A 26444-nucleotide genomic window follows, 5' to 3' on the forward strand; every position below is an offset into this window, starting at 1 on the left:
CTTTCTCACCCAACTTACCATCTTTAAATGTGAAACTGTGAATGAGTGCCATTCCATCAAACCAGTGCTTGTATGAAGTGTTGCCAACTGAGAACAGACCAGGACCATTTCGCAAAAGTGTCCAATGAAGCCATGGTGGTATGGAGCCTAAGAAACAAAAACAGACCATTTAATGTGTGAATTCTGACATTCAGGTCATTGAGGCTTTCAGCATATCTCTGAAAAGTATATAAATTCAACATGGCAAGATTTCACGTTTCAACGTTACAAAATTTTGAAAAATGGTCCTATCAGTTTACAATGCAGTGAGTTTTGTTGTTTGTACAAATTGTGAAATTAGGCATACTGGGTGAGTCCTGGGTGAGTCTTTCAAGCCCTCAAGGGCCACTGACAATTATAAATTTGTATGTAAATTTTACCTAATAACTTTTGAACCAAATGGTCCTGTAAGAATGCTAAATCCTCTGCTCTTTTGGCCAATTGGCCAACTTCCTAAATTTTTCTACAAGCAAACCTTGCCTATGCAGCAGTGTTTGACTGATTCTTCTGAATCTTTTTTTTTTTAAGGCAAATAAAAAAGATAATGTTTCATAATAAGTAGAAGTCTCTCATTTTATATTCATCCTCTTTAATAATATTGTTGGCAGTCGTCAGTAGAGTTTTTAAATTTTTAAATGTGATTTAATTTTTATTTAATTTACATTTTAAATAAGATGAAATGACCATACTGATGCCTTTAACAAATGTATATTATTGACAGGGGGACCAAAACTGATGTTGAGTAATATTCAGATTTAGAAACATTTTTATATGCAATGGATTATCAAAATGAAAACAACAGAATGATAAATGATCTCTGGCTCATTTGGTTCTTCAGAAAAAATAATGGATTAGATAAAAATATCCTGATTGATACTGTATGTTGACATGTTCATTGGAAAGGGCAGATTTATCAATACTCAAAACCATGATCAGCAATGCAGCGACTAACTGGCAACAAGACATGACTTCAAATTATTAAAGGTATAGTTCACCCCAAAAATTTAATTACTCCATAATTTACTCACCCTCAAGCCATCCTATGTGTATATGACTTTTTTCTTTCATACAGTTATTAAAACTTTATAAACCGTAATCTCTACCTTCTGCTAACTATCATACACATGTTTATTCTGGTGATTCTCCCCATTTCCGGCAATTACTAATAGACAATTTATTTTTATATTTTTCGTTTGGAACCCTGGTTAACTCAGCATAATCCCAAAATTAACTGGGTAGAAGGGACCATAATGTCTTGGAGCTTATCTTGTCATGTCAAGTGTCTTGTCTCAGTTGTCCCTGCTGTGTCTTCTGTTTCTGTGTTTCAGGAGGAACCCAGAGATTTATCTGTTGTCCTGAAAAAGTACCACGATCTGCAATCCGTATTCAGTCGCTCCCGGGCTGCTTCTCTCCCTTCCCATCGACCATATGACTGTAGTATCAATCTTGTCCCGGGTAGTATTCCACCTCATGGTAGACTATATTACTTGTCCGCCCCCAAATGTGAAGCACTTGAGAAATATTTAGCAGACTCGCTGGCCTTTGTTACCAGTGTTCTCTTCCTCCTCTCCTGTCAGCACAGGGTTTTTCGTCATGAAAGAGAAGGATGGTTCTTTGTGTCCCATAGATTATCGTGGGTTGAATGACATAACTTAGAAGAACCAGTAACTGTTGCCACTTATGTCTGCGGCTTTTGAAATCTTGCAGGGAGCAAAGATTTTCATGAAATTAGACCTCTGCAATCCGAATCATTTGGTGCACATCGGGGAGGGAGATGAATGGAAGAGAGCCTCCAATACGCCCATAGGCTACTTCGAATATCTGGTGCTAGCATTCAGGCTCATCAACGCTCCAGCTGTTTTCCAGGATTTGTGGGTTTTGCTAACTTTTACCAAAACTTTATTCAGAATTTCAGTCAAGTGGCCGCCCCCAATAACGCCCTCACTTCGACCAAGTCTTGTTTCTCTTGGTCTGAAGCTGCTCAAGAAGCCTTCAACCATTTTAGGAGATTATTTATGACCGCTACTTTTATTATCACTCCTGATACCACAAGAAAATTCATAGTGGTGGTTGCCATCTCTCGTCATCAGAACGTAACTACTATGTATGGTAGGTAACCGCAAACTCCTGGCCATTCACTCCTGGCCCCTCTCCCTGTTCCGTCTAGTCTTTGGTCGCATCGCTTTGGATTTCCCCAAAGTCACTTCGATGTCTGCTTGTCTATGCAAGAAACTACATCCAATACTACATTACTGAGTCCCCGGAGGCAGCACCTGTACCTACCACGTCCCCAGAAGCTGTGCATTTGCCTGCCAGGTCCCCAGAGGTAGCTCCTTACTAAGGCCTCGGAAGCAGCACCTGTACCTGCAGAGTCACCAGAGGCAGCCCTGTGCACACCAGGACCCCATAGGCAGTACCAGTACCTATCAAGTCCCCAGAAGCTGTGCATATGCCTGCCAGGTCCCCAAAGCTCCTGTACTTACCAAATCCCCTGCACCTGCTGAGTCATGAGAGGCAACACCTGTGCACACCTGGTCCGAGAATCAGTTCATGTTCATGCCAGGACATGCAGTCCCTGTCCCTTTAGAGTCCCCTGAAGCAGTGGGAGAGCCTGCAACACTGCAGACCTCTCAACAATGGTGGAAGGCAGTGGTGGAGGCAGTGGAAATTTCAGGCCACACAGGAAGCAAATCTGTGGAAACCTATTCAACTACAGCAGCAAAATCCTAAAGCCCACGTACCACAAGGAACACTCGTGCCCACAAGGAACCAAAAGGGAATGCTTGTGTCTGCATATTCTTTAAAAGCATCATGTGCGCGCACCACGACAATGCAGGGAGTACCTGTGCCAACCAGAACCCCTCGCAGAGGAAAAAAGAGGATCCATGAGCATTTGAGGCAGCATGCCCATCAGGATCCCAAAATCAGTAGTCATGCCCTCCAAGTTCTCAAAGAGATCAATTATGCCGGAATATTCCTCACTGGGAGCACCGTCACACAGAGAGAAACTGATTCTTAAAATTCTGAGGCAACATGTAAGGCAACAGAAGCCTCAGACCTCTTTAACAATGTATGCATCTGTGCTTTCCAGGTCTCCACATGAAGCAGTTGTGGCAGCTAAGACCACACAAGGAGCACCTGTGCCCCTTAGTACCTCAAAGATTATGCCTTTTCCCAACAGTTCCCCACACAGAGTACTTCTCCCACAGTGTCCTCACATGTACCTATGCCTGCTAATAGCACACAGGGAGCACTAATGCCTGGCAGGACTCCAAAGGTAATGGATATGCCTGCATGTTTGCCATAAGGAGGAGATTACGCTCACCAAGTCCCCACAGGGAGTACCTGTCCCCATCAGGAGCACATTAAAAGGAAAACAGAGCATCTCACTCCTGCTGATTACCAAAAAAAGACATTGTCTTTTATTTTATTTTTTTTTTTACACTTCTGTTATTGTTTGAGCTATGAAGCTGTTTAAATACAGATAGTAGGTTTAATGGTATTGCATTGTCGTGGTGACAAAGTTATACAATTAGATATAACTTTACACAGAAAGTTGCTTTTCAGTAAAATTCACTTCATTTAAAAACCTTTTAGCTATAATTGTAATACTTTTTATACTTTTTCAAATAAGTATTTTAACATTTGCTTTCTGAGCAGTCAGTTTGGTTGTTTTGCAGGGCAGACAACAAAACAGATGAAAATATCTAATACATGAACCTGCCATAGTGACCAGAATGTCACATAAACGTGAGCTCTTTTGACTTGAAATGGTATTCAACAGCAACATGATGAACACACACAGAGCACCTTAGCAACCATAATGTTTTGTCATAATGTCTTGATTGTGCACAGCCACACAGCATTTTCCCCCAGAAGATGTATGGAATTCTATTTCAGATTTTTATTGAATGGACATCGAAAATGACAAGTTGAAGTCTGATTTCATTTGTATCTGTGATGGAAAAAGAAATCGTGGTTGATGATAAAGTGCCAGCTTTGTTTTAGGATTCAATGCTTGTCTTATCTCCCTCTGCCCAGGCTGTGGATGCAGACATCTGTGCAGGTTCTGTGCAGTGCTATTTACACAGAGGGGCACAATGAAGAGGGTTGCTTTATGTTAATGCATCCAAGAGGACATCACAAAGACCAGCCATCAAGCTATTGTTGGTGATTAAATTCTATTGATGACATTGGACTCTCATTTTGGGGGCGGAAGCCAGCGGCCTTTAAATGCAGAGGACTCAGGCTGCTTCTGTTCATGAACAGGTTAAGGATGAGGATGGACAATCACACTCTCTACACTCTGTTTCTAATAGTGAGTTTTCATGTCATCTCAATCTGGAGTGACGATGAGGAGGTTCTTTCCTGTCCAGAGCACCAGCAGGCCTTTGAGAGCTCCTGCTATGAGTTTGTGGCTCTGCAGCGCAGTTTCCTCAGTGCTCAAGCTTGGTGTGAGCGGGGCGGCGGGCATCTATCCTTCATCCAGAATGATGAAACCCAACAGTTTCTCCAAAAACACCTGCAGCAGAAGCAGGACTGGTGGATAGGACTCGCTCCTGCCTCCACCAACCTCACTCTGGACTCCGCTGCTGCTGAAGGTATGTTTAAAACTTTCCTAACTGTGCCTCTAAGACAATATAAAAGCTATTTACTGTTTTACCTAAATCATTTTTCTGGCTCTGGTGAATAAATTAAACATTAAGAAAAGTTTTATAAAATAAAAAAAATGTTTTATTTATAAGCTGCACCATTAAATAATTTGTATGAATTGTATAAAAATAGTCTGATGATGCATGTGACACAATGAATGTCACTGTGTGGAAATATTTGCACATAGTAACAATGATATTGTAAATGTATGTGTGTATATATATATATATATATATATATATATATATATATATATATATATATATATATATATATATATATATATATATATATATATATATATATATATATATATATATACAGTATGTATATATCCCTGCTTGTCAGTTATACCTTATCAGAATAAGCTGACAATACTCTTGACTGTTACTAAGTCTTATCTCTTTTGTCAGCTGTGTTTCATGCACAAGCAAACTATTTTTCATTACCACCATTATTACCAGCTAACTTGTGTTATCTCTACAGAGCATGCAGCAGGTTATTAATGGGTCTATGGCTTGACACCAATCTCCGGCTTTACAAAGACCTTACCAGGCACATGAAAGCATCCTTTATTGCTTTGTCCCCTTTTGTTAGATTGTTTTTTTGTTTCTGTGGAAGGCTATTTTATTCACTGAGGCAAAGAGAATACAGTCTTTGCTGCACTGTTTAAGTCCAGCACCTTAGTTAGATTAGATAAAAGAGTAGAAAGCTCCATGGTTTACAGGATTTACATTTGCAAAATTTAAGTATATCTTTTTTTACATACACTAATACAATAACTGATCTTTAGCATTAATATAATATGTGAGAAGCTTTAGAATTTGGTTCATATAACAAGGAAAGCAATTTGACACTGCTTATTGATAATGAAATATGAAAACAAAATGTATTTTGAAAACACTTTCTATGAAGCCCATATTTATAATACATTATAAAGATATTCTTAAGGCATTATAATAAATGCATAATGCATTATACAAAAAAACGTATAATATGTTGTATCATCTCATAAATATTCATAAGAACGGTTTTAATATATTATAATTTTTACTTATTTGTGGTTATAGCTTTTAAGAGTATGATGATTTATAACACAATTAACACATTGCCCTTCACTTTTAAAATTTATTATATTTCTCATAGTTATAATGTATTAGAAGTCTCACATCTTGCCATTTTTCTGATGCTATGAGTAGTAGTAATAATAATAATAAAAATAATAGTAATAAATTCTCTCAAACAGCCATAAGATCATATATCAGATCAGATTAATGCACTTTGAAGTATTTTTATTGTAATATCAGTTTGATTATTTTGATGGTACCCTTTTGACAGCTGTTGATAAGTAACTCTGCAACATATCAACTAGCAGTCCATGGAGTATTAGTATGTCTGCTAGTGTAAATATATGCTAACACTTTATTTTGATGGTCAACTTTAAATGAAGTAGATTTAATATGGTGTTCATTGTGTGTTATAAATAATCATACTCTTAAACATATATCCACAAATACGTAAGTATTATAATGCATCATAATTGTTGTTATGATTATTCATGAGTGAATTTAACATATTATACTTTTTTTTTATAATGCATTATGAATTCATTATAAGGCCTTTAGAATACCCTTATAATGTTTTATAAATACGTGCTTCATAGAAAGTGTTACCTGTATTTTTACTTAAAATAGTTGCCTGATTATTGTTCTTCATGGTCTGAAAAAAAAGAACTTCTTGTTTTATTTTGTTACATTTTGTTCTCAGGTCCCTTGTCCTGGTTGGATGGTTCAGATGTTAGTTACTCCAACTGGCTCCAGGAGCCCTTGCTGAATGCATCCTGTGGCTACATAAAGAGAGATTCTGGATTTCAGTGGGAAAGTGCCAGTAACTGTAGCCAGGAGCTCTACTTCATCTGCGAGTTTGGTTGGTCTCTTTCTTCATATGAAAATACCTTTTTGATTTGGTTTGGTTGGTTAAAGTTGGTATTTGATTGGTGTTTTTTAGAGTCTGGGCGCTCTTTAGCCTGTGCCGATCATAATGCTACGCTTCAGTGTGGCTCTGGTCAAGTGATAGAGATTGATGACAGCTTCTACGGCAGGAAGACGGTGCATTACTGCAGGAGCAGCCACGCTCGCTCACATGCATCTCCACAGCAGGAGGAGTGCAGCTGGGTGGATATAGTAGATACTGTCTCAGGTACATCCAGTGAAAGTTTCCAACTTTTCCACTCCTATCTGATACTTTCCATGAGTAGGTTATACTTTAGTGCCCCGTGACATCTTAAAAAAACTTTGGATCCAGGACTGCCATTTTCTTGAGAGAACTATGTTATTATATGATAAGATATCTAACAAAATAAAGATACAGAGTAAAGGAGCTTATTTTAAACACATTAAATATATATATACATCTTAAAATGGGGTCACTGGCTTGTCCAAATTTTATTTATATATATATATATATATATATATATATATATATATATATATATATATATATATATATATATGTATATATATGTGTGTGTGTGTGTGTGTGTGTGTGTATAGATAGATATATAGATATATAGATATATATTGTTGCTGACTGCATTAAGATCAACAATTCAACTTTATTACCCAAGCTAGAAAAATAAACAAATAAATATAGTTTTTTTTTTTCTGGGAAATTAAAAAATAACTACAAACAAACATTTGCTTCCAAACTAAACGACAGAAACCCTGATTTCATTTTTTTTAGTGTGGTATGCTCCTTTTAGTGGCATGCTCCTTTTTGTACCCCATTTGTGGAAAGTGCCATAAACAATAAAGAACATTTATGATTTCAGGCTTGTCACTTAAGATTTATTATATATTTGAAGAAGTGTTTTATGCAACCAGTCCCAAACCCATATACCGTGTTTTATTAATGGGGAACATTATGGACTTTTTCAGAGCGCTCTTTCTTCCATACAGGGTACATACACCGCAAAAAGCTTCTCACCATTTACAAAAGCACTCAACAACTATCAGATTACATGCTTCTTAACTGTGAAAAGGAAATTATAACCAAATGTATGCTTCAGTTCAATATTTACAGAGGGATGATTTATTTGAGCATGTACAATTGTGTATTCAGCAGCATATAGTGATTAATGTTACAGATTATTTGCACAGTGAATGTAAAACTATTCTGTATTTTGTTTTCTTTCAAGAGCACTGCCACGGACTGCAGGTGTGTCAGGCTGCTGCAGATATTTCATCTTTCGGAGAGCCGTGCCCTGTGCTGGGAAGCTATTTGTCAGTGGAATATCATTGCAAAGATGGTCAGAACTCTTTTGTCCCAACCCAGTATGACACATGATGAAACACTACATTTCCCTTACATAAAATCCCATATCTGATGTTGATAATATAATGCATTATTGTCTCTGATGTATTACACACTGTGGCCTTTAGACATTATGTTTATGAACCCAGTACGTGTCTGATTGCATGAATTCATGTGGGTCTGCCAGCTTATCTGTTGCACAATTCTCCATACATTTAGACTTGTAGGTCAAAAGAACATTTAGGATAATATTAAATATTTGTATTTCTTGTTATCAGCTCTTCACCTGCTTATGAGTAAGCTGGCTGCTGTCTTTGACAACATTCCCATCACAGTGAAATGGTTGCTGCATCCATTTCAAGGCAACCTCACGTGCACACTGAATGCTGGGGATGGACACATCATTGATAATTACAGTCCTGAAGAGTGAGTGCTGCCCTGCATGTTATAATAACACATAATAGCTATTAATGTTATTCTGTATATGAAAAATAAATACAATTTAGGAAATATTTAGGAGTACTTATTACAGTTGTAATTATATTACATAGAATTAGTTGAACCTAAGAATGCTTTTGGGATCACTTAAAGGGGCTATATGTAAGAATTATCATTTTTTATTGCCAATGCGTGATGCGTGTGTAATGAAGCTTAAAAAACAAGACCTTCACTGACATACAGTAGGTTTTAAAGATCATTATTTTGTATACTTGGTGTAACAGAATATGTTGACATGCTTTAATGTTCAAAAAACACATTCTTTTTCAAATACTGCACATTATTTTAGGTCCTCTGTCAAACCAGTTGTTTTCTACAAAGTCCCTGCTTCTGACAAGCGCAGCCTGCTCTGATTGGCCACCTGACCCAGTAGATTGTGATTGGCCGAACTCTACAAGCACTCGTCAGACAAGTAACAGCCCTTTCCATAATCGCGAGCTTCATCTTTTCAAAATAATACTACAGATGCTTGATTCCAGTAATACAGATATTATTGGCAAAACTCTGCATTTGAACAGTAACAGCAAACAGCAAATACTTAAACTAATAACAAAACATACAGTAGCTGTTTCAGAAGTGGCAGATTGTCAGAATGACCTCCTCTCCTAGGTTCATGAAACAGTCTTCCATAAAATGCCCTGCTCTTCTGATGTTAGTAATGTTAAAGGTTCCTTAATGCATCTACTTTCTGAAGGCCAAATAAAGTGCTTTTGCTTTCTCCCAGATACACACAGCGTCTCTCTGACATGGCTGCTTCAACACTAACTGTGGTTACTGAAACCATGCCTTATTTCTTTGCGTGAACATTTGGGAGGCATTACTTAAATATTTCCACATAGTGACGTAGACAAGTGGAGAGTGTTTGAATGAGCCATTTTAGGGTGGCATGGCAGTCTTATCTTTTGTTAAATAATATCTCTTTGTATTTGAGACTTTATTCTTTGTAACTTTACAGATCTTCTTTATGCACCAAGAGCTTGTAACACTCCAAAGAGAAAGGAACAAATAAATAGCAGCATATGACCCCTTTAAATGATAGCCTGTAGACTGATTTTAATGTCAAGGACTCTGGCATTTTTGCTGGGAAATCAAAAGGATAATGCTGAAAGATTTATTCTGTACCGTAATGTATGTGTCACACAAAGAAAAGGGATTAGTCTCACACAGCCAGACACTCACCGAAAGGATTATTAGGAACACCATACTAATTTCGCCTTCAGAACTACCGTGGCATTGATTCAACAAGGTGCTGAAAGCATTCTTTAGAAATGCTCTGGTCTATAGACTGTTTCATTGGGCGCACGCGCCTGGACCTAAGTTAACTTCCGGTCTGTGTTGCGTATATCGGTCTGGCTGCGGTGCCATCTACAAACGCAGTTAAAGCCAAGGTGATGAGTAGACTGAAGTTGGGCTCAGGTGGCTGTGCTGCGGGATGTTTCCCATACATTTATTTATTTCTGGAGACTCGCCACAATTTTAAAACTGATCGATTTTCAAAAAGGCTTCGTTAAATAAACATGAGTAACGTTACGTAACGTACTGCACGTTTAATAATAATAATTCCTTACATTTATGTTTAAATGTCAAAACGAGGCCATGGGTGTTTTTATATCACTGTATTTCTGAAAGAAGACTTGCATTTTATATGCGTGATAAAGCAGCGTGTGAGCGTACCAGCTCTGCTTTGTTTACAGCTGTTACTGGGGAAACCTCTATTTCTCGCGCTTTATGTCTGTGCTTTAAAACATCTCCTGCTGGCAAATAATGAATTAGCATTTTCATTAAGTCCGCCTGATCCACACAGAAAACACATTTTGTTTGTTATGTAAGGGAAACAGGTCAATTTAGCTCAAAGGGAATCATTTAAGATTTTAAAGGGAATTTGAACAGAATCACTGTTTCACGGCTGGTCACGGAGATGCCCTGCGATTCAGTGAACTAGCCGTTTAACATCAAATCTGCGCTGGATACTAATATCCAAACTATAGTGAAACACTATCAATTAGCACAGTAACAAGATTGGCAGTTTAAGACATTAACTTGTAAGCACAAAACACAAGATACTTATCTTTTCAATATGAATAAGGCTTTATTAGATAAATCTAAGACATATAAACTAATCTAACACATAAACGCACGCACACACACATTCACACAAGTTGCAGGAAGGTCGAAAGTTAAGGAAAGATGAGTTTAAGAGAATGGAAATATGGAATCCCAAGTTTACAGCAATACGTTAAATTGCATAGACATGAACAACCATCAATCACGTAATTAGCCCTTGCATTGAGTTCCTCAATGTGACTAAAACTATATTAGATACACCAGCACAACAAATATCTGGGGATACGTTGCCTTAGTTTCCTGTGAAAGGGACTCCCGTTGAAAGGGGTATCCCGGTGTCGCTGATTGGCTGGAAGTTCAGTAGTGAATTGACGTCTTGGGGAGCCCGTGGTTGTTGGGCGTTGGCTGAAAGTGCAGAGTCGTGTGCGCTGGTCGAAGTTGAACGGGCATCCGAGGTCAGGCGTCGGAGACTCGACGTTACAAAACTTAACTCAGAACACGAAACTCTCAAACGAAAAGAAAAGAAATAAAGTTTGACGAGACTAGGTTGTGTTCCTTCTCATTGTGGCATAGTAGCAGCAGGCATGCACGCTGGAACCGCGCTCAAAGAACAATGATGTCTAACGGCATGGCTAGATGCTACAAGCTAAAGCTAGGTAGCAAAGCTACAAGCTAAAAGCTAAGAGCAGGCATGACTGGTAGCACAAACAAGGCTAGAACTAAAAGCCGACATGGCTAATAGCAGCAGCTAGGGACTAAAAAGCAGACTAAAAGCAAAATTTCATGGGGTCCAAAGTATTTAAAACTTCCTTGTTGGCCACCCCTCAAATGTTGCCTTGACCAATCAGATATGGTCTTGGGTCTGGGGTCATAAATCATTTGTTTATCTTACCAAGCATGTGGTTCTTGCCTCACAGGATCTAATTTTGGACATGATTCCTATAACAAAATTATGATATATTTTACAAATAAATGATTGTCAGGACAATATCAAGCAAGAAAATTTGATTATGTCAATACTAGACATGACTATGTATCCTATAGTTAAGACATACACAATAAGTGATTATACATGATAGTCAAATGTGTGGGTTACAATGAATATGGAGTTAAGCAATGGAACGATTCATTTAGAAGTCTTTTTGAGTTCATTCTGGTCCATATATAATGTATAAAAAGCAGTTTCTTTGCCATTCTCTGGCAAAGGGACTTTTCTGTGAAGACAAAGGTTTAAAGCCCTTCCCCCTTAGGAATTTCAGTCTGGTTTCACTGGCTGGGGGGGAAGTCAATGCAAGTATTTAACTTGATCTCCTGGGTTTACATGTGATGTCCAGCGTTGCATTCCAATCACGAACAATAAATTTGACATTCTCTTCTTCGAATTAAAATTGTCAATAATTGTTCTATTGGTGTTAATGTTGAAAGCTGTTGTGTGAACAAGTTGGTTGGTTGGTTATCTTGCTTGGTTCTCATAACTGATTTATGACTTCCTGAGGAGTTCGGCTCTCGTTTCAATGCACACAGCTCTGATAGACTCTTTGATTTGTCTGATTCGACTCATTTCTGCTACAGTTATCAAAAAATATCTACTCTAGAGGGACTTGGCTGTTGTTATTGATTCTATTTGGAGTCTACCGGAAGTTAAGTTAGGTCCACAAAAGCGCTCACGCGCATTAACGTTTGTTTATGTTGATGCCGTTGAAACCGTCTATAGTCTCAAATATATTTTATAATCATTACATTGTAATTTTAATTACCTGTCAACGTGAGCTTGTGGAAACATATTCACATCATTATGATCAGATGCTTTCTTAACTGTTGTTTTCTCACCGCTGTCATTTTTGTTGTTTATTTGGTTATTGAGAGGAAAGCATGAACCTTAAATTAAATATGTAAATATGTGCTATATTTACATATTAAATTAAAGGTCGCTCTCAGCAGATGTTTGTTAACAGTATATTGCTGCAAAGCTATTCCAACTTATTTTTTTCTTCTAAGCAAAAAAACAAACAAAAAGGATTTCACCGTGAGTATATCGGGTCACTGATTCACGTTTAGTCTCTTGTCAGGGTTGCAATCTTTGGTTGCTCATCTGGACTGAGATTTCAGTAACTGAATCAATCAAATACCCCTAACTGAATTTAACATTACCTTATGATTAATGTGGTACCAAATGCAATTTTTTGAAACATTCCTCCCATCTATGCTAATTAGATTACTTCTAAGATAATTTACCAGCAAGTCAGATTTTTTTAATGGCTAATTTGTTAAGAAAATATGAAAATAAATAAATTTATGTGTGCCAAAAAAAGTGTATTGCATATAAATGTTACAATATAAACTGCAGATTAAAAAATATTTTTATATCATACAATGCCCTCCACTAATATTGGCACACTTGATAAATATGAGCAAAGGTGGCTGTGAAAATAAATCTGCATCATTTATCCTTTTGATATTTCATTTAAAAAAATCAATAAATTCTAACTCATCATTGAAGTAAAACAATGGGGAGTGGGGGGAGACTCATATTATATTATTTATATTATCTTTAAATGTAAGTTCATAATTCTATATTCTCGGATATCAAAGTTTACTTTTGTATTTACTAACAAGAATTTACACATTACACATTTGTAATTTCTTTCAATTAAATATATTCACTTGAACTGTAATACTTAGTAACACAATACTGTTAGAATTATAATCAAGTATATAACATGTGCTTTTATATGTTAGTCAACACATCAAAACAAGTGAACATTTAAGCATGACAAAAGATTATTAAAACATAATGATAAACAAGTAAAAAAGTGTACTACTAAGTATGTTAAGAGACAGTCATAAAAGTGTACTTTCATTAAGTACACTTAAGTTGCCTTTTATTTTATTAATATTATGTTATCTGCAAGTACACTACAAGTGCATATTCAATACAATTAAGCACAATGGAATTTTAATGATTGACTGTGGAAACTCTTTTTAGGATGGAGAATGTGGTGCATAAGTACAGCCGTGCAGGAGAATACACTGCCACGGTAGAGTGCAGTACTAGTGAGTGGCATGTGACCGCTTCCAAAAGCATCACTATCCAGGAACCGCTTGGAGAGTTTGGGACCTTAAAGTGCCACAGCATGAATAAATCCACAGGCCATTCCAACTGCAAAGCACTTTACAATAACCCTCTGAGAATCCAAGTGGAGTTAGACGCAGGTAAAAATAGATGTTTTATTATTATTATTGTTATTATTTTAACCAAAGGGTATGCAATTAGTATTTTTACAGTTTCTGGAAAAGCCCCTGCAAAACAAAACGCTAAAATGTTATTATGCCAAAATGTTCTATGCAGTTGCCAGGGTGTTCCTATGCATATTCTGGGGTATTCTGGTGTCTACGACATTGTGGTCCCTAGATATGGCATTTTTTGTAAAGCACAAAGTATACTTCGTTTTTATTAATGCAAACACTTGGGGTATAAATTTGAAAGCACATTACATTGCATGAGCACAAGTGTTCGACACATGCTCACTAGAAAGTTTTATTGTTTTTCGTGGCCTGTGATTTTTCTCTCCAGAAATTATAATTCAAATGCAAATTTATTTCCAAAGCAAAGAATAAAAAACGTTGACCATAATTCTGTACAAATAGCAGCACAATGAGCAGAAGACAACTTTTAAAAAGGGATCACATCCATAGAATATACCAGCTTTTCCTGAATTTTATTGGGATTTATATTAGTACCAATATAGGCCTACTTAAATTTTCACCCACCAGAAACATTTGTTGTAATTTATAAGGACATACAGTTGCATCCCAAAAAATAGAATATCACGTAAAAGTTCTTTCTTTTTTGTAATTTCATTAAAAAAAGCTAACTTTCTTATATTCTACATTCATTGCACACAAACTAAAATATTTCAAGAGTTTTTGTATTAATTCTAATGGTTATGACTAAGAGCTTAGGAAAATTAAAAATTCAGTATCTCAAAAAATTTGAATATTTTCTCAAAGATCAAGCAAAAAAATAAAAAAAAAAGATTTGCAAAACAGAAATGTTCAAGATCTCCGAAGCAGGATTAATTATGCACTCAGTACTTGGTTGGGGCTACTTTTGCACAAATTATTGCTTCAATGTGGCGTGGCATGGAGGCGATCAGCCTGAGCCACTGCTGAGGCGTTATTGAAGCCCAGGTTGCTTAGATAATGGCCTTCAGCTCCTCTGTATTGTTTATCAGATGTTAATTATCTTCCTCTTCACAATACCCCATAGAGTCTCTGTGAGGTTCAGGTCAGGTGAGTTGCCTGGCCAATCAATCACAGTGATATCATGGTCAGCAAACAACTTGGAAGTGGTTGTGTCACTTTGGCCAGGTGCTAAAGACCTGCTGCAAAATGAAATCAGCATCTCCATAAAGCTTGTCAACAGATGGAAGCATAAAGTGCTCCAAAATCTCCTGGTAGATTCACTTTAGACTTGATAAAACACAATGGACCAAGACCAGCAGACGTCACGGCACCCAGATCTTTCAGAAACTTCACACTGGACTTTGGATTCTGTGCCTCTCCAGTCTTCCTCCAGACTCCAGACCTTGATTTCCAAATTAAATGCTAAATTTATTTTCATCTGAAAAGACAACGATGGACCACTGAACATGAACATGTCCTGTTCATTTTCTCCCTAAAACAGTTGAAATGCTTTTGACGTGTTTTCTGGTTCAGGAGTGGCTTGGTTCTAGGAATGTTACAGCTGTAGCCCTTTTCCTGAAGACGTCTGAGTGTTGTGACTCTTGATGCGCTGACTCTGGCTTCAGTCCACTCCTTGTGAAGCTCTACCAAGTTTTTGAATCGGCTTTTGTGTTCCCAAGGCTGTGGTCATCCATGCGGCTTGTGCACCTTTTCCTACCACACTTTTTCCTTCCAGTCAACTTACTATGAATATATTTTGATACAGCACTCTATGAACAGCTCTGCAGCCCTTTCAGCAATGACCTTCTGTGGCTTACCCTCCTTGTGGAGGGTGTTGATGATTGTCTTGTTGACAACTGTCAAGTCAGTGGTCTTTCCTATAATTGTGGTTGCATGTTCTAAACTAGCCCAAGAGGTACCATGTATTTGTACTCAAGATTAATCAAACTAATCAAGCTCAAAATGGAATATTCAATTTTTTTGAGATACTGATTTTTTTTTTATTTTATGTTTGTGTGCAATAAATCCATAATATAAGAAAGTTAGTCTTTTTTAATTAAATTACAAAAAAATAAAGACCTTTTCCATGATATTCTAATTTTGAGATGCACCTGTATTATAAGTTTTAAAAATGGACAGAATCTAAATGAATGTTTAACTCCTCCAGGAACAAATGTAACATACAAAATTCAGCATGAAAATACAGAGCTGACCTCCATTTCCGCTATCAGAGGGATTGTTCCCCATAACATCACCATATCTCCAAAAGTACAGCAGCAGCTAGGACCAGGATGCCAACAGCTTACCGTTGTGGCTCTCAATGGGGTGACGGCTGTAGATCGCTCTACTGTCCTGGAGCTGTGTTTGGTGGAGTCAGTGGAAGGACTCATAGTGGACATTGAATTTGAGCATGAGCAGTGTCCGGTCCATGCCCTCTATGTCAATGTGTCTCTGGCTCGAGGGGCTCCAGTGCAACTCCATTTTCTAGTGTCTGGAGCCAATTACACCTTTTCTGAGATGCATGAGATGCTGCATGGAAGTCCACAAGTTTTCGTAATCTCAAACACAATACAAGGTACTGCCTTTTACTTATTTACACATGCATTAGAAGGCCCAAAGAAAATGATTGTTTGATTTCATAACCATGGGCGTTAATAGGATTTTGAACATTATTAAATTTAAAAAAAACATGCATTACAATGAAACATTATCTTAACACTTTTGGTCAAGTGGAGTATATTTAATCACAGCTTTCAGATTCGTCAGTCAGATTTTTTTCTCCATCTTCTGTAGGCAAATTAAATGTTGTGGTCAGAGCAGAGAATTCCTTCTCAAGCATGGAAGTGGATGGTGGAAACACAACAGTGTATTGTCACAATGAAACTGTGAACCAACATGAAGAAAACACGGTATGTGATCCAGAGTCTTTCCATAAACACAAATGCTTCATTATAAGCATGCTTCATTCATTAATGTGATATTTTGTTCTGTACTACAGAAAATTTTGACTTTTTAAGGTAGAGGAAAATCTTATGTATTTCTGATATTTCCTTTAAATAGTAACACTTTGCAAAAAGGTCCCATCAGTTAACATGAACTAAAAATGTAAAGCATTTATTAGCATTTATTGTTGGGCCTGAACTAACAATGAACAGTTATATTTTTTATTAACTAACACTAATTGTAACAAATGTATTACACATTGTTGGTTAATTTTGGCTAATGCATTAACTAATATTAACTTATGGGAATTTATTGTAAACATTAAATATAAATTTATAAAACACTTTTGTGTTATCCCTGAACATATAAAAGTAAAATTTTAAATGATGACTTTACTTGCAGATGTATTTTGAAATAGTGTATTTTAGCATTATTTCAGTGCAATGACTTGCATTACAGACTTCTGTTGTAAGTGTCTTACTGTTGTAAGTGTCTTACTGTAGACAAATTTTTGTTTTAACAAACTTATTTTCTGTAGTATGCCACAGATACCATCAATAGTGCTTATCTTGTTTGAAAAATGCAGCACATCTATTACACATCTATTATTTCTCCAGATCAGTGAGCAAATGAGAACTGCCAGAGCCAATAATCTAAATATCACAGTAGATCCAGAGGTCCCAGTCATCGGCACTACCAGCATCAAGCTATATGTTGATGGATTAGTAGATGACGACGCTATCTGGAAATGCCGTAAGTACCACTATTGCTAAGTCATAAATAATGTGTTATATCCAAGGAGTTCTATAATACCTGGATAAATCTGTCAGCATTCTCATTCATCTCAATTGCAGTTGCTCAGTCAGTTTCATGATTTTAAGGATGCTTACAATTAGTTTAGTCAGAGACGTTGATGCTTCTAAAGCTGTCAGCAGAGAAAGATGCTTTTTGCCAGTGTGTGTCTTTAGGACCGTTACCAACAGGCAAGAGATTTATAAAGTACTAGAGACCCATACTTGAGTAAAAGTACAAGTGCTCTATCAAAAAAGTGACTTGAGTAGAAGTTGAAGTGCTCTTTAAGCACCACACTTAAGTAGAAGTACTAAAGTATTCAACATTTTTTGTACTTAAGTATTGCAAGTAGTCTATTTTAAAATTTACTACTCCAGTACTGAAAGTAAAAGTAGTATTGTGTTATGTAGCTATTAAAGAAAGTAGTCAAAAGTTTTTACTATTTCAAATGATTAACCTAAAGGACAATCACAATTCCTTTGACTGTAACTTCTTGTAAACAAAAAAACGGTTACTAGGGTTAGTTAGCCCAATTTGCAAAATGATGTCATTAATAACTTACCCTCATGTTGTTTCAAACCCGTAAGACATCAGAGGGTCATTTAGAATTTTTTGAAGCATCGAAAATACATTTTGGTCCAAAAATAGCAAAAACTACGACTTTATTAAGCATTGTCTTCTCTTCCATGTCTGTTGTAAGACAGTTAAAAACAAAGCAGTTTGTGATATCTGGTTCGCGAACGAATCATTCGATGTAACCGGATCTTCTTGAACCAGTTCACCAAATCGAATTGAATCGTTTTAAACAGTTCGCGTCTCCAATACGCATTAATCCACAGATGAATTAAGCTGTTAACTTGTTTAATGTGTCTGACACTCCCTCTGAGTTAAAACAAACCAATATCCTGGAGTAATTCATTGACTCAACAGTACACTGACTGAACTACTGTGAAGAGAGAACTGAAGATGAACACCGAGCCGAGCCAGATAATGACTCGTTCACGAGTTAAGAACCGTTTCTGTCAGACGCATCTGATTCGTGAACCGATGAGCTGATGATACTGCGCATGTGTGATTTAGCGTGAAGCAAACCGACAAACAGAGCGTCTGAACCGAACTGATTCTTTTGGTGATTGATTCTGAACTGATTCTGTGTTAATGTTATGAGCCCAGGTGCAGTAAACACCAATGACGCCATTGCATCGAGCGCAAAAGAATCGGTGAACTGTTTTCTTCAACTGGTTTATTGAATCGAACTGTCAGAAAGAACTAACGTTACTGGTCATCCGAGAACCGATGCAACCGGTTCTTGACTCATGAACGAGTCATTATCTGGCTCGGCTCGGTGTTCATTTCTCTCTTCACAGCAGCAGTTCAGTCAGCACGCGCAGTCTTCTTAATCGCTTGTTTCGCTCAATGATGTGCCAGCTTCATCAAACCTGCCATCTACAGTTCTGGCAGTGGTTTGTAATGGAATGATTCGTAACATCATTATAATTGTAACGAGTAACGATGCAGCACATAAAAAAAATATCGGAGTGAAAGTATAGGGAATGTGAAGGTGACGTCACGCCGTGTTGCATTATGGGTCCTCCGCCATATTTGCAGGATCGCGCCCTATACCGCTGTATTTGAATTTGTGTTGTTGGAGGCTGTGTTTTACCTCGTTTTAGCCAAACACACCCACAATTAAATGTCATAGCAATGGTTGGCGAAAACAGAGATCGTGCCTCTAAACATGGCGCCCACGTCCCATAATGCAACATTGCGTGACGTACCTTCACATTCCCTGTTAAACTCAGCGAAAATATGTACCGATTCCGAAGTAAAAGTGGAAGTAGGAGAAAAATATAATACTCCAGTAAAGTACAGATACCGCCTTTTAGTACTTAAGTACAGTAGTGAAGTAGTTCTACTTCGTTACTATACATCTCTGCCAACAGGAGCTAACGAAACCATGCTAACCATCCTAAAATTGTAATCTTGTTTATATCTTTATTATTGATATAATAATCTGGTGTTTCTTTCTTTCTTTCTTTCTCTTTTCTTTGTAGATGAGGATTGCCCCTGTCCCAGTGAAGTGAAAAATAGAGATCATGAGATATCCGAAGCTTGCCTACCACCAGTCTACAGTTTCTCTGTGTATACTGTTCACACCAAGTCACATGGTGTCACCCAGACTGGAAGCAGATGCATCACTGTCATTCCTAGAGAAAATATGAAGCTTTCTGTTATGTAAGAATTTAATTTGATTGCAGTTTGATTTGATCAAATGATATGCTCATATTTGTTGTCATTTTACTAATGTAAGTAGCCTGCTTTGAAATCGGTGCATACTCTTTTTAGCTGTTCCAACTGCAGTCCGGTGAACGTCGCTGAGACTGTTAAGCTACAGGTGCAGTGTGAAGGATGTCAGAAAATTGTTTGGTACTTTGAGAGCACAATGGATTTTACTGTAAGTGTTTTTATGTTATGTTATGATGTAACAATGTCATTAAACCTGTAGCTTTAGGAGGATCTTGCAGAGTGCTTTCTGAAAATCAGTTCAACTTTGCATGTGGAAAACAAATTTGACTTCAGCATGCTTTTAAGATAAATACTTTTTGCATAAATAATATACTTTAAACGAATGTACTAATAATGTGAACGGAATGTAATGTTTTCAAACACATAATTGCATGTTAATTACAATTATTTGAAAATATATTCTAGTTTAAATTTATATGAAATGCAATTAGCTGAAGTTTAGAGTGCTTTTTTGAGCCACTTAAAGGGATAGTTCACCCAAAAGTAAAAATTCTGTCATCATTTACTCACCCTCAATATGTTCTTCTGTTGAACACAAAATATATGTTGATAAATGTATGTAAACCAACATTTTCTGGTCCCCATTGACTTCCATAGCATTTCTTCCCATTGCCAATGCAACTGTTTGGAATTGTAATTTTTGGGTGAGCTAATATATATATATATATAGCTATTGTCTTTGAAATATGTGTTAATGTACTGCTGAATACTAACAAGCATTCATGGAGCACTAAAATATACTTTAATGTTGTTTCCATTGAAACCCATGTTTACTGTAAATATATATTTGGAATTACACATTTGTAATGCTGAAGCTGCAATCAAGTAATACACTACTGTAAAAATTCTAAAATACTTTACATATGCATTTGTATGTTTGTCAACATATTAAAATAAGTAACTTTAAAGTGTCTAAAGCATGAAAAAATAATATTAAAACATATTATTTACAATGTTTTATGTTATATATATATATATATATATACTTATAGATGTTAAGAAACATAATCATGATACTGGACACTCTTTAAGCACACTTAAGTGGCCTTAATAATGCAAGTTTTGTAAAAATGCAATTTGAATATTTAAACTACACTTCATGTGCACATTCAATATGATTAAGCACACTTCTTTTTCATAAGGGATATGTCTTTTTAAATGTGACCATGTGCTTTTATGGTGTATTCATCTAATACATTATCTTCCCACAGGGTTCGCTAAGCCACTGTCACTCAGAGTCTGTGAAAAAGCCATTGATACAGAAGGCAGAGGGCAGCTCTTTAACAATAGAGAGCGAAGCACTACGAAAAGCAAAGCAGGATATCACAGTGGTGGTTTATGGTAGGAGTTGCTTTACTCTTAAATTGTACCCGTTCTTCTGAAAAGTAAATAGTGGCCCTAAAAAGAGCTTGGGCACTGAAATCACACTTACAAATGTATGAATTTCACTTTAAATACAAATAAATGCTGCTTGGTTTGATATTATTTTCTAATGTGGTGACGTTCATAAATTTTTAAATGTATTAGAAGTAGTTTACCTTAAAATAAAAATTGATATTTTTACTTATATGTAGCATTACATCACTTGCTCACCTCTGCAATGAATGGGTGCCGTCAGAATGAGGAACATCACAATAATCCACATGTAATCCACACCACTCCATCAATTAACATCTTGTGATGTGAAAAGCTGTGTGTTTGAAATAAATAAATCCATTATTAAGGCGTTTTAATTTAAGCCACTGTCACTCAAATAAATAAATCCATTATTAAGGCGTTTTAATTTAAACCGTTGCTTTCGGCTAAAACAAGAGTCCATAATACAAAACTTTGCTTTCTCTGAAAAAGTCGTCTCATCTGAAACAAGAGAGAAAAGTTCAAGATCAAGCACTGTTCACAAGCAAAAACAATACAAGAGATTCTAAACAAATATTATAATATTTGAATCAGCTGTTTGGACTCTCATTCTGACGGCACCCATTCACTGCTGAGGATCTATTAATGAACAATCCTCTCTATCCTAGTCTGTTTCAATGAAGAAACAAACATCTGCATCTTCAATGGCCTGAGGGTGTCAATTTATTTTATTTTTGGGTTAACTGGTCCTTTAAAGGGGGGGTGAAATGCTATTTCATGCATACTGAGTTTTTTACACTGTTAAAGAGTTGGATTCCCATGCTAAACATGGACAAAGTTTCAAAAATTAAGTTGTAAATTTGAAGGAATATTTCTGTTCCAAAAATACTCCTTCCGGTTTGTCACAAGTTTCGGAAAGTTTTTTTCCAGTTTGGCTCTGTGTGACGTTAGATGGAGCGGAATTTCCTTATATGGGTACTAAGTGCACGTCTGCCGGAAGGCGCGCGCTCCCGTATAGCAGAGCACTGAGAGCACAACAGACTTCACTGATCAGAGCGAGAGCGTCGCGAAATGTCACAAAAGACGTGTGTTTTTGGTTGCCAGGGCAAGACAACCCTGCACAGATTACCTAAAGAGAAACAGCATTAAGGGACCAGTGGATGGAGTTTATTTTTACAGAGCATCAACGGAGTTGTGCAAGTGTTTTTGTTTGTTCCCCTGCATTTCGAAGATGCTTGTTTTACAAACAAGGCCCAGTTTGACGACGGATTTGCACATCGTTTATTTCTTAAGGATGATGCAATCCCAACGAAAAAGGGTCACGATCGTGTGTTGGAACCGCATGCGGTGAGTAAAACGGCTTCAAATATCTCTGTGTTGTTAACTAAGCTATCGGCGGGTAAGCACATCAAGTAAACAACATGCAATGTTGTCATCAAACTGCACTTTCCACATGTACAGCTTAAAAAAAAAAAAAAAAAAGACGACAAAGTGGAACTTAGTAATTTTCCAAAACCGCTAAGCAAATATATATAGTTTCAGTACATACCACATAAAGACGTTGCTGATGCAGCTCTTGTTAAATTTCAGCCTCTGGATCTGATTCTGGATCATAAATATACGCTGAATCTGACTGTTAGCCATGGTTTGTTTTGGTTGGTTTTGTCCTCACAGTAATGTCACAGCTTCCAAAGGCTATCAACGCAAAAGCCTACTGGCGCTCGTGATTCTTTAGCTCCGCCCACACGTCACGCCTCCAGACGCTCGTGTTTTTCTGGGAAAAATCGGTACAGACTATCTTTCTCTTATGAATATAATAAAACTAAAGACTTTTTTGAGTTATGAAGTATGCAGTACTACTCTATAGGTACTCAAGATTAACAGGATATTGAGTGAAAACGAGCATTTCACCCCCCCTTTAAATGTTTTAGGGACCACCAAACCAGATAACACTTTATTTTACAGTGTCCCTGTTATACATAACTACTACTACAGTACATACCAAACCCTATCCCTGCAGTACAGTATGTGCATTTATTAATCAATATTAGTCTGTCTTTATTTGTGTAATTACACAGTAACAATGACATCTTAAAAATGAAGTGTAACCCCAAATAACTTTGTACAACTTTAATCAAATTTAAGACCCTAAAGTGGATTTGATGCCATGTGTGTTTTCTCTTAGCTATCAAGGATAGTTTATCTGGATCTGCTAGATACACTGTTCCAATTGTTGACACATCCAGTACTGAGGATTCATCAGTCCAGCCGCTTTTGTCCACTACTGTCTCTCCATCATCTCATACTACTGCTAAATCACTCAACTCTGTAGCGCCCCCTGTCGCCTTGAGTCCTCCCTCCTGCATCATTAGTCCTCTTGTGGGTGATGTTCTCTCTCCCTTTAAGATAAACTGCTCTGTTGATCCATCTTTTTGCAAAGCTGGGTCCTGTATTTTCTGCTTCAAAACTGCCAGGGGTAAGAAATGTGATTTATATTTCTAAATTTGTCCCTTCCTGTAAAGGTAAACCTATGTGTATAAGGGTTAACTTTGTGTAATTTGACCTGTTTTGCAGGTCATTCTTTTTATTGTGGTGCTGAGCCCACAGTGGAGTCGCTTTACCTCCCTCTAGGTGATAAACATAAAAACTACAGTCTGATGGTGGACATCACTGTTAAGAACGCAGCAGGCGTTACTGCTGGCACTGCTGTAACTACTCAGGTTTGTAGTCGAGTTGATTTGTTTATGACCATCTTTTCAAAAGCAAGTAAAAAAAAATGTACACTTCAAAACAATTCAGCTGAATTAATTAGAGAGATGGTTCATTCTCAGAAAGCTTTATCACTTGTCCTGTAGAAATTGAATAAATCACTGCCAAATTTTAAGACATTATATTTTTCCACTTCAGGCCCAAAATACCAGATCTGTAACCACTACAAAGTGAGCAAAACGTATAGATACTTGTTCTTCATTGACCAAATCATAATACTTTTCAAACTTTAAACAAGTTTGAAATCTATATACTAAGTTACACTTGATAATATAAATATATTTTAATAATATATAAAAACATCTTCCCATAATAAACCAAACATTATAAAATAAATACATAAGACTTTTACTAAAGAAAAATAATAATAATAATAATATGAATAATTGTGCCATTCACTGCCATATAATTATAGCAAAAGGAGAGCAAATGTTGGAAACCATGTGTCAGTGATCAGTGATCATAAAATAATAATAATAATAAATAAATACAAATATTACAGTATGTATTTCAGTAAATTCAATAAATGCAAAACTTAGGTTCAAAAGTTGTATTTTTTTTTTCAAACAATTCCAGTCTTTTTTAATGCTTTAATATATAATTGTGATTAATAGTCATTCAGTAATATGTCAGTAATATCAGTACCAGGTTATGGGGACCATGAAATTAGTCAGACAGATAAAATGACAGAGTGAAATTCAGACAAAAAGAATGACGGTTCAAGATAGACAGAACAGCAGAATTGTGGAAATGAAAATTGTGCATCACATTGCAGGTAAAGGACATCAGTAGTAACCACACAGTTGGAGATCTCCAGGTGCTGGTTTCCAGCCAGGTGTCTCAGCTGCAGCAACAAGGTCGACTCACTGGGGCAGCGCTGGCACAGATGTTCCAGTCTGTGTCCGACAAACTAAATAATGCACTGCCGGAAGGACAGCATGACGGTGTAAAAAAAGAGGTAGTCCATAGGTAATATGCACATTCAGAAATGTTTTATATACCCATGTTTTAACCAAGTATTCCTCTTCTAACTGAAGCTGAGAGAAGAGATGTTACAGAGTTTGAGTTCTGCCACGAGTTCCTTCCCCCCAAAGAATCCAGCAGAGGTGCAGATGAGTGCTACTGTGGTTTCAGGCCTTACCACACAGGGACATGAGCTGACAGACACTGCTCAGGTACTTCTTTAACCATCCAGATGGTAGCAATATACATTGGTATTAATACATCTCTCCTAACTCATTCACCCTGGCTACAGTTACAGGCTAGTTATCTGCTAACAAACCTCAGTAAGTCCTTGGTCTCCTTGACGCTTTCTGGCAAGGTGTTCACTGAAAAGATACTGCAAGCATCCATGCCAATTATTGATGCTGCAAGTAACATCATCAAAGTTTCTTCCAATACTTCTAAGCAGGTACAGCACAACACTCAAGCCTTAGTCCATATTCTGACTGAAAACCATCATTCTTGACACTGTTTTCATTACCCTGTACTACAGAAAGAGATCTCCAGTCATTTACTAAACACTGTGGACAATGTTCAAAGTGCCTTGTTGGCTGGGAAAAAGGTGAACCAGGAGCCCATCATACTCCGCTCTTCAGTTTTTGGTTTATATGTCAACAGGTAAACAAATAACGTTGGTAGGTTAAGGACTTTATGGTCTCAACCCTCAACTCAAACATAAGACACATTTTACTTCCATAATTTTACATATTCTGTAACTTTTTGTATGTCACAATGAACATAGATTTGGTCATTTTTTTCCAAAACAGGATATTCTGTGAGACAAATGGGTCATGAAATGGTTGGACCGTGAAAAGTGATTTCTTTTTTACGGGTGGTTGGGGGAGGAAATGAAAAAGCCATGAAATGGAAATGAAATTAAATATTTATTTTACCACATTTTCTATTATGTCTTAAAATAAAGACTGGATAAATCAACTTAATACATGGTATTGCTAGTCAGAAATAAATAAAATGACTCATTTTGCTGTGCTCTTTTTTTAGAATATCATCGGATGAACTTCAGAAACAGCCCTTTAACATTCAGAAGAAATGCTCTGCCAGTTTTATCCTCCCATCTCTGGGCTCTGTTCTGTCTCCAGATGAACCAGTAGATGTACGGGTGAGTTGAGTGACAATTTAATCTTTCTTCTCTTATTGTCACACTATGCTGCTGGAACACGGAGCCGAGGACAATCGAAATTGTCTTTATTAATCCAACACAGGAGTGAATCCAAATGGGAGAACAGGAGGAAGACACGTGTTTATAGAACTAGTAGACCAGACAAAACTGAACAGAAAAGGACATAGGCTTATAAAGGCAGGATAATGAGGAATAGACAGGTGTAGGGTATCAATTATATTTAAACTAAGCAAGGACAGGAAACAGACCAAATAAGGAAAAACAGGAACTGACACACATGACAATAGGTTCAATCCTGACCTTTCCCCCCTCCTCCCGGAAGGTGTGTCCTTGCACCATAGGCAACAACAGGAGAAGACACAGATGAAGAGCTTGGGAGGAG

General features: G+C 36.9%; 1 protein-coding gene across 1 annotated transcript in view; it reads left to right on the top strand.

The window, feature by feature from the left end:
* The first annotated feature begins 4264 nt into the window (after nucleotides 1-4264).
* pkd1l2a (polycystic kidney disease 1 like 2a) overlaps nucleotides 4265-26444 on the top strand; it is a 33107-nt gene continuing 10927 nt past the window's right edge. The window contains exons 1-19 of the mRNA XM_026215839.1: nucleotides 4265-4640; nucleotides 6460-6618; nucleotides 6700-6891; nucleotides 7889-7999; nucleotides 8283-8430; nucleotides 13553-13779; nucleotides 15920-16327; nucleotides 16546-16661; nucleotides 17313-17448; nucleotides 19542-19722; nucleotides 19834-19942; nucleotides 21006-21135; nucleotides 23336-23626; nucleotides 23725-23870; nucleotides 24695-24877; nucleotides 24957-25094; nucleotides 25175-25330; nucleotides 25415-25539; nucleotides 25924-26041. Of these exons, the coding sequence (XP_026071624.1) occupies nucleotides 4301-4640; nucleotides 6460-6618; nucleotides 6700-6891; nucleotides 7889-7999; nucleotides 8283-8430; nucleotides 13553-13779; nucleotides 15920-16327; nucleotides 16546-16661; nucleotides 17313-17448; nucleotides 19542-19722; nucleotides 19834-19942; nucleotides 21006-21135; nucleotides 23336-23626; nucleotides 23725-23870; nucleotides 24695-24877; nucleotides 24957-25094; nucleotides 25175-25330; nucleotides 25415-25539; nucleotides 25924-26041 (3414 nt within the window). The 5' untranslated portion in view covers nucleotides 4265-4300. The remainder of the gene's footprint in view (nucleotides 4641-6459; nucleotides 6619-6699; nucleotides 6892-7888; nucleotides 8000-8282; nucleotides 8431-13552; nucleotides 13780-15919; nucleotides 16328-16545; nucleotides 16662-17312; nucleotides 17449-19541; nucleotides 19723-19833; nucleotides 19943-21005; nucleotides 21136-23335; nucleotides 23627-23724; nucleotides 23871-24694; nucleotides 24878-24956; nucleotides 25095-25174; nucleotides 25331-25414; nucleotides 25540-25923; nucleotides 26042-26444) is intronic.

Source organism: Carassius auratus, chromosome 32 (assembly GCF_003368295.1).
Source record: "Carassius auratus strain Wakin chromosome 32, ASM336829v1, whole genome shotgun sequence".
In the NCBI taxonomy this organism is placed as follows: Eukaryota; Metazoa; Chordata; class Actinopteri; order Cypriniformes; family Cyprinidae; genus Carassius; species Carassius auratus.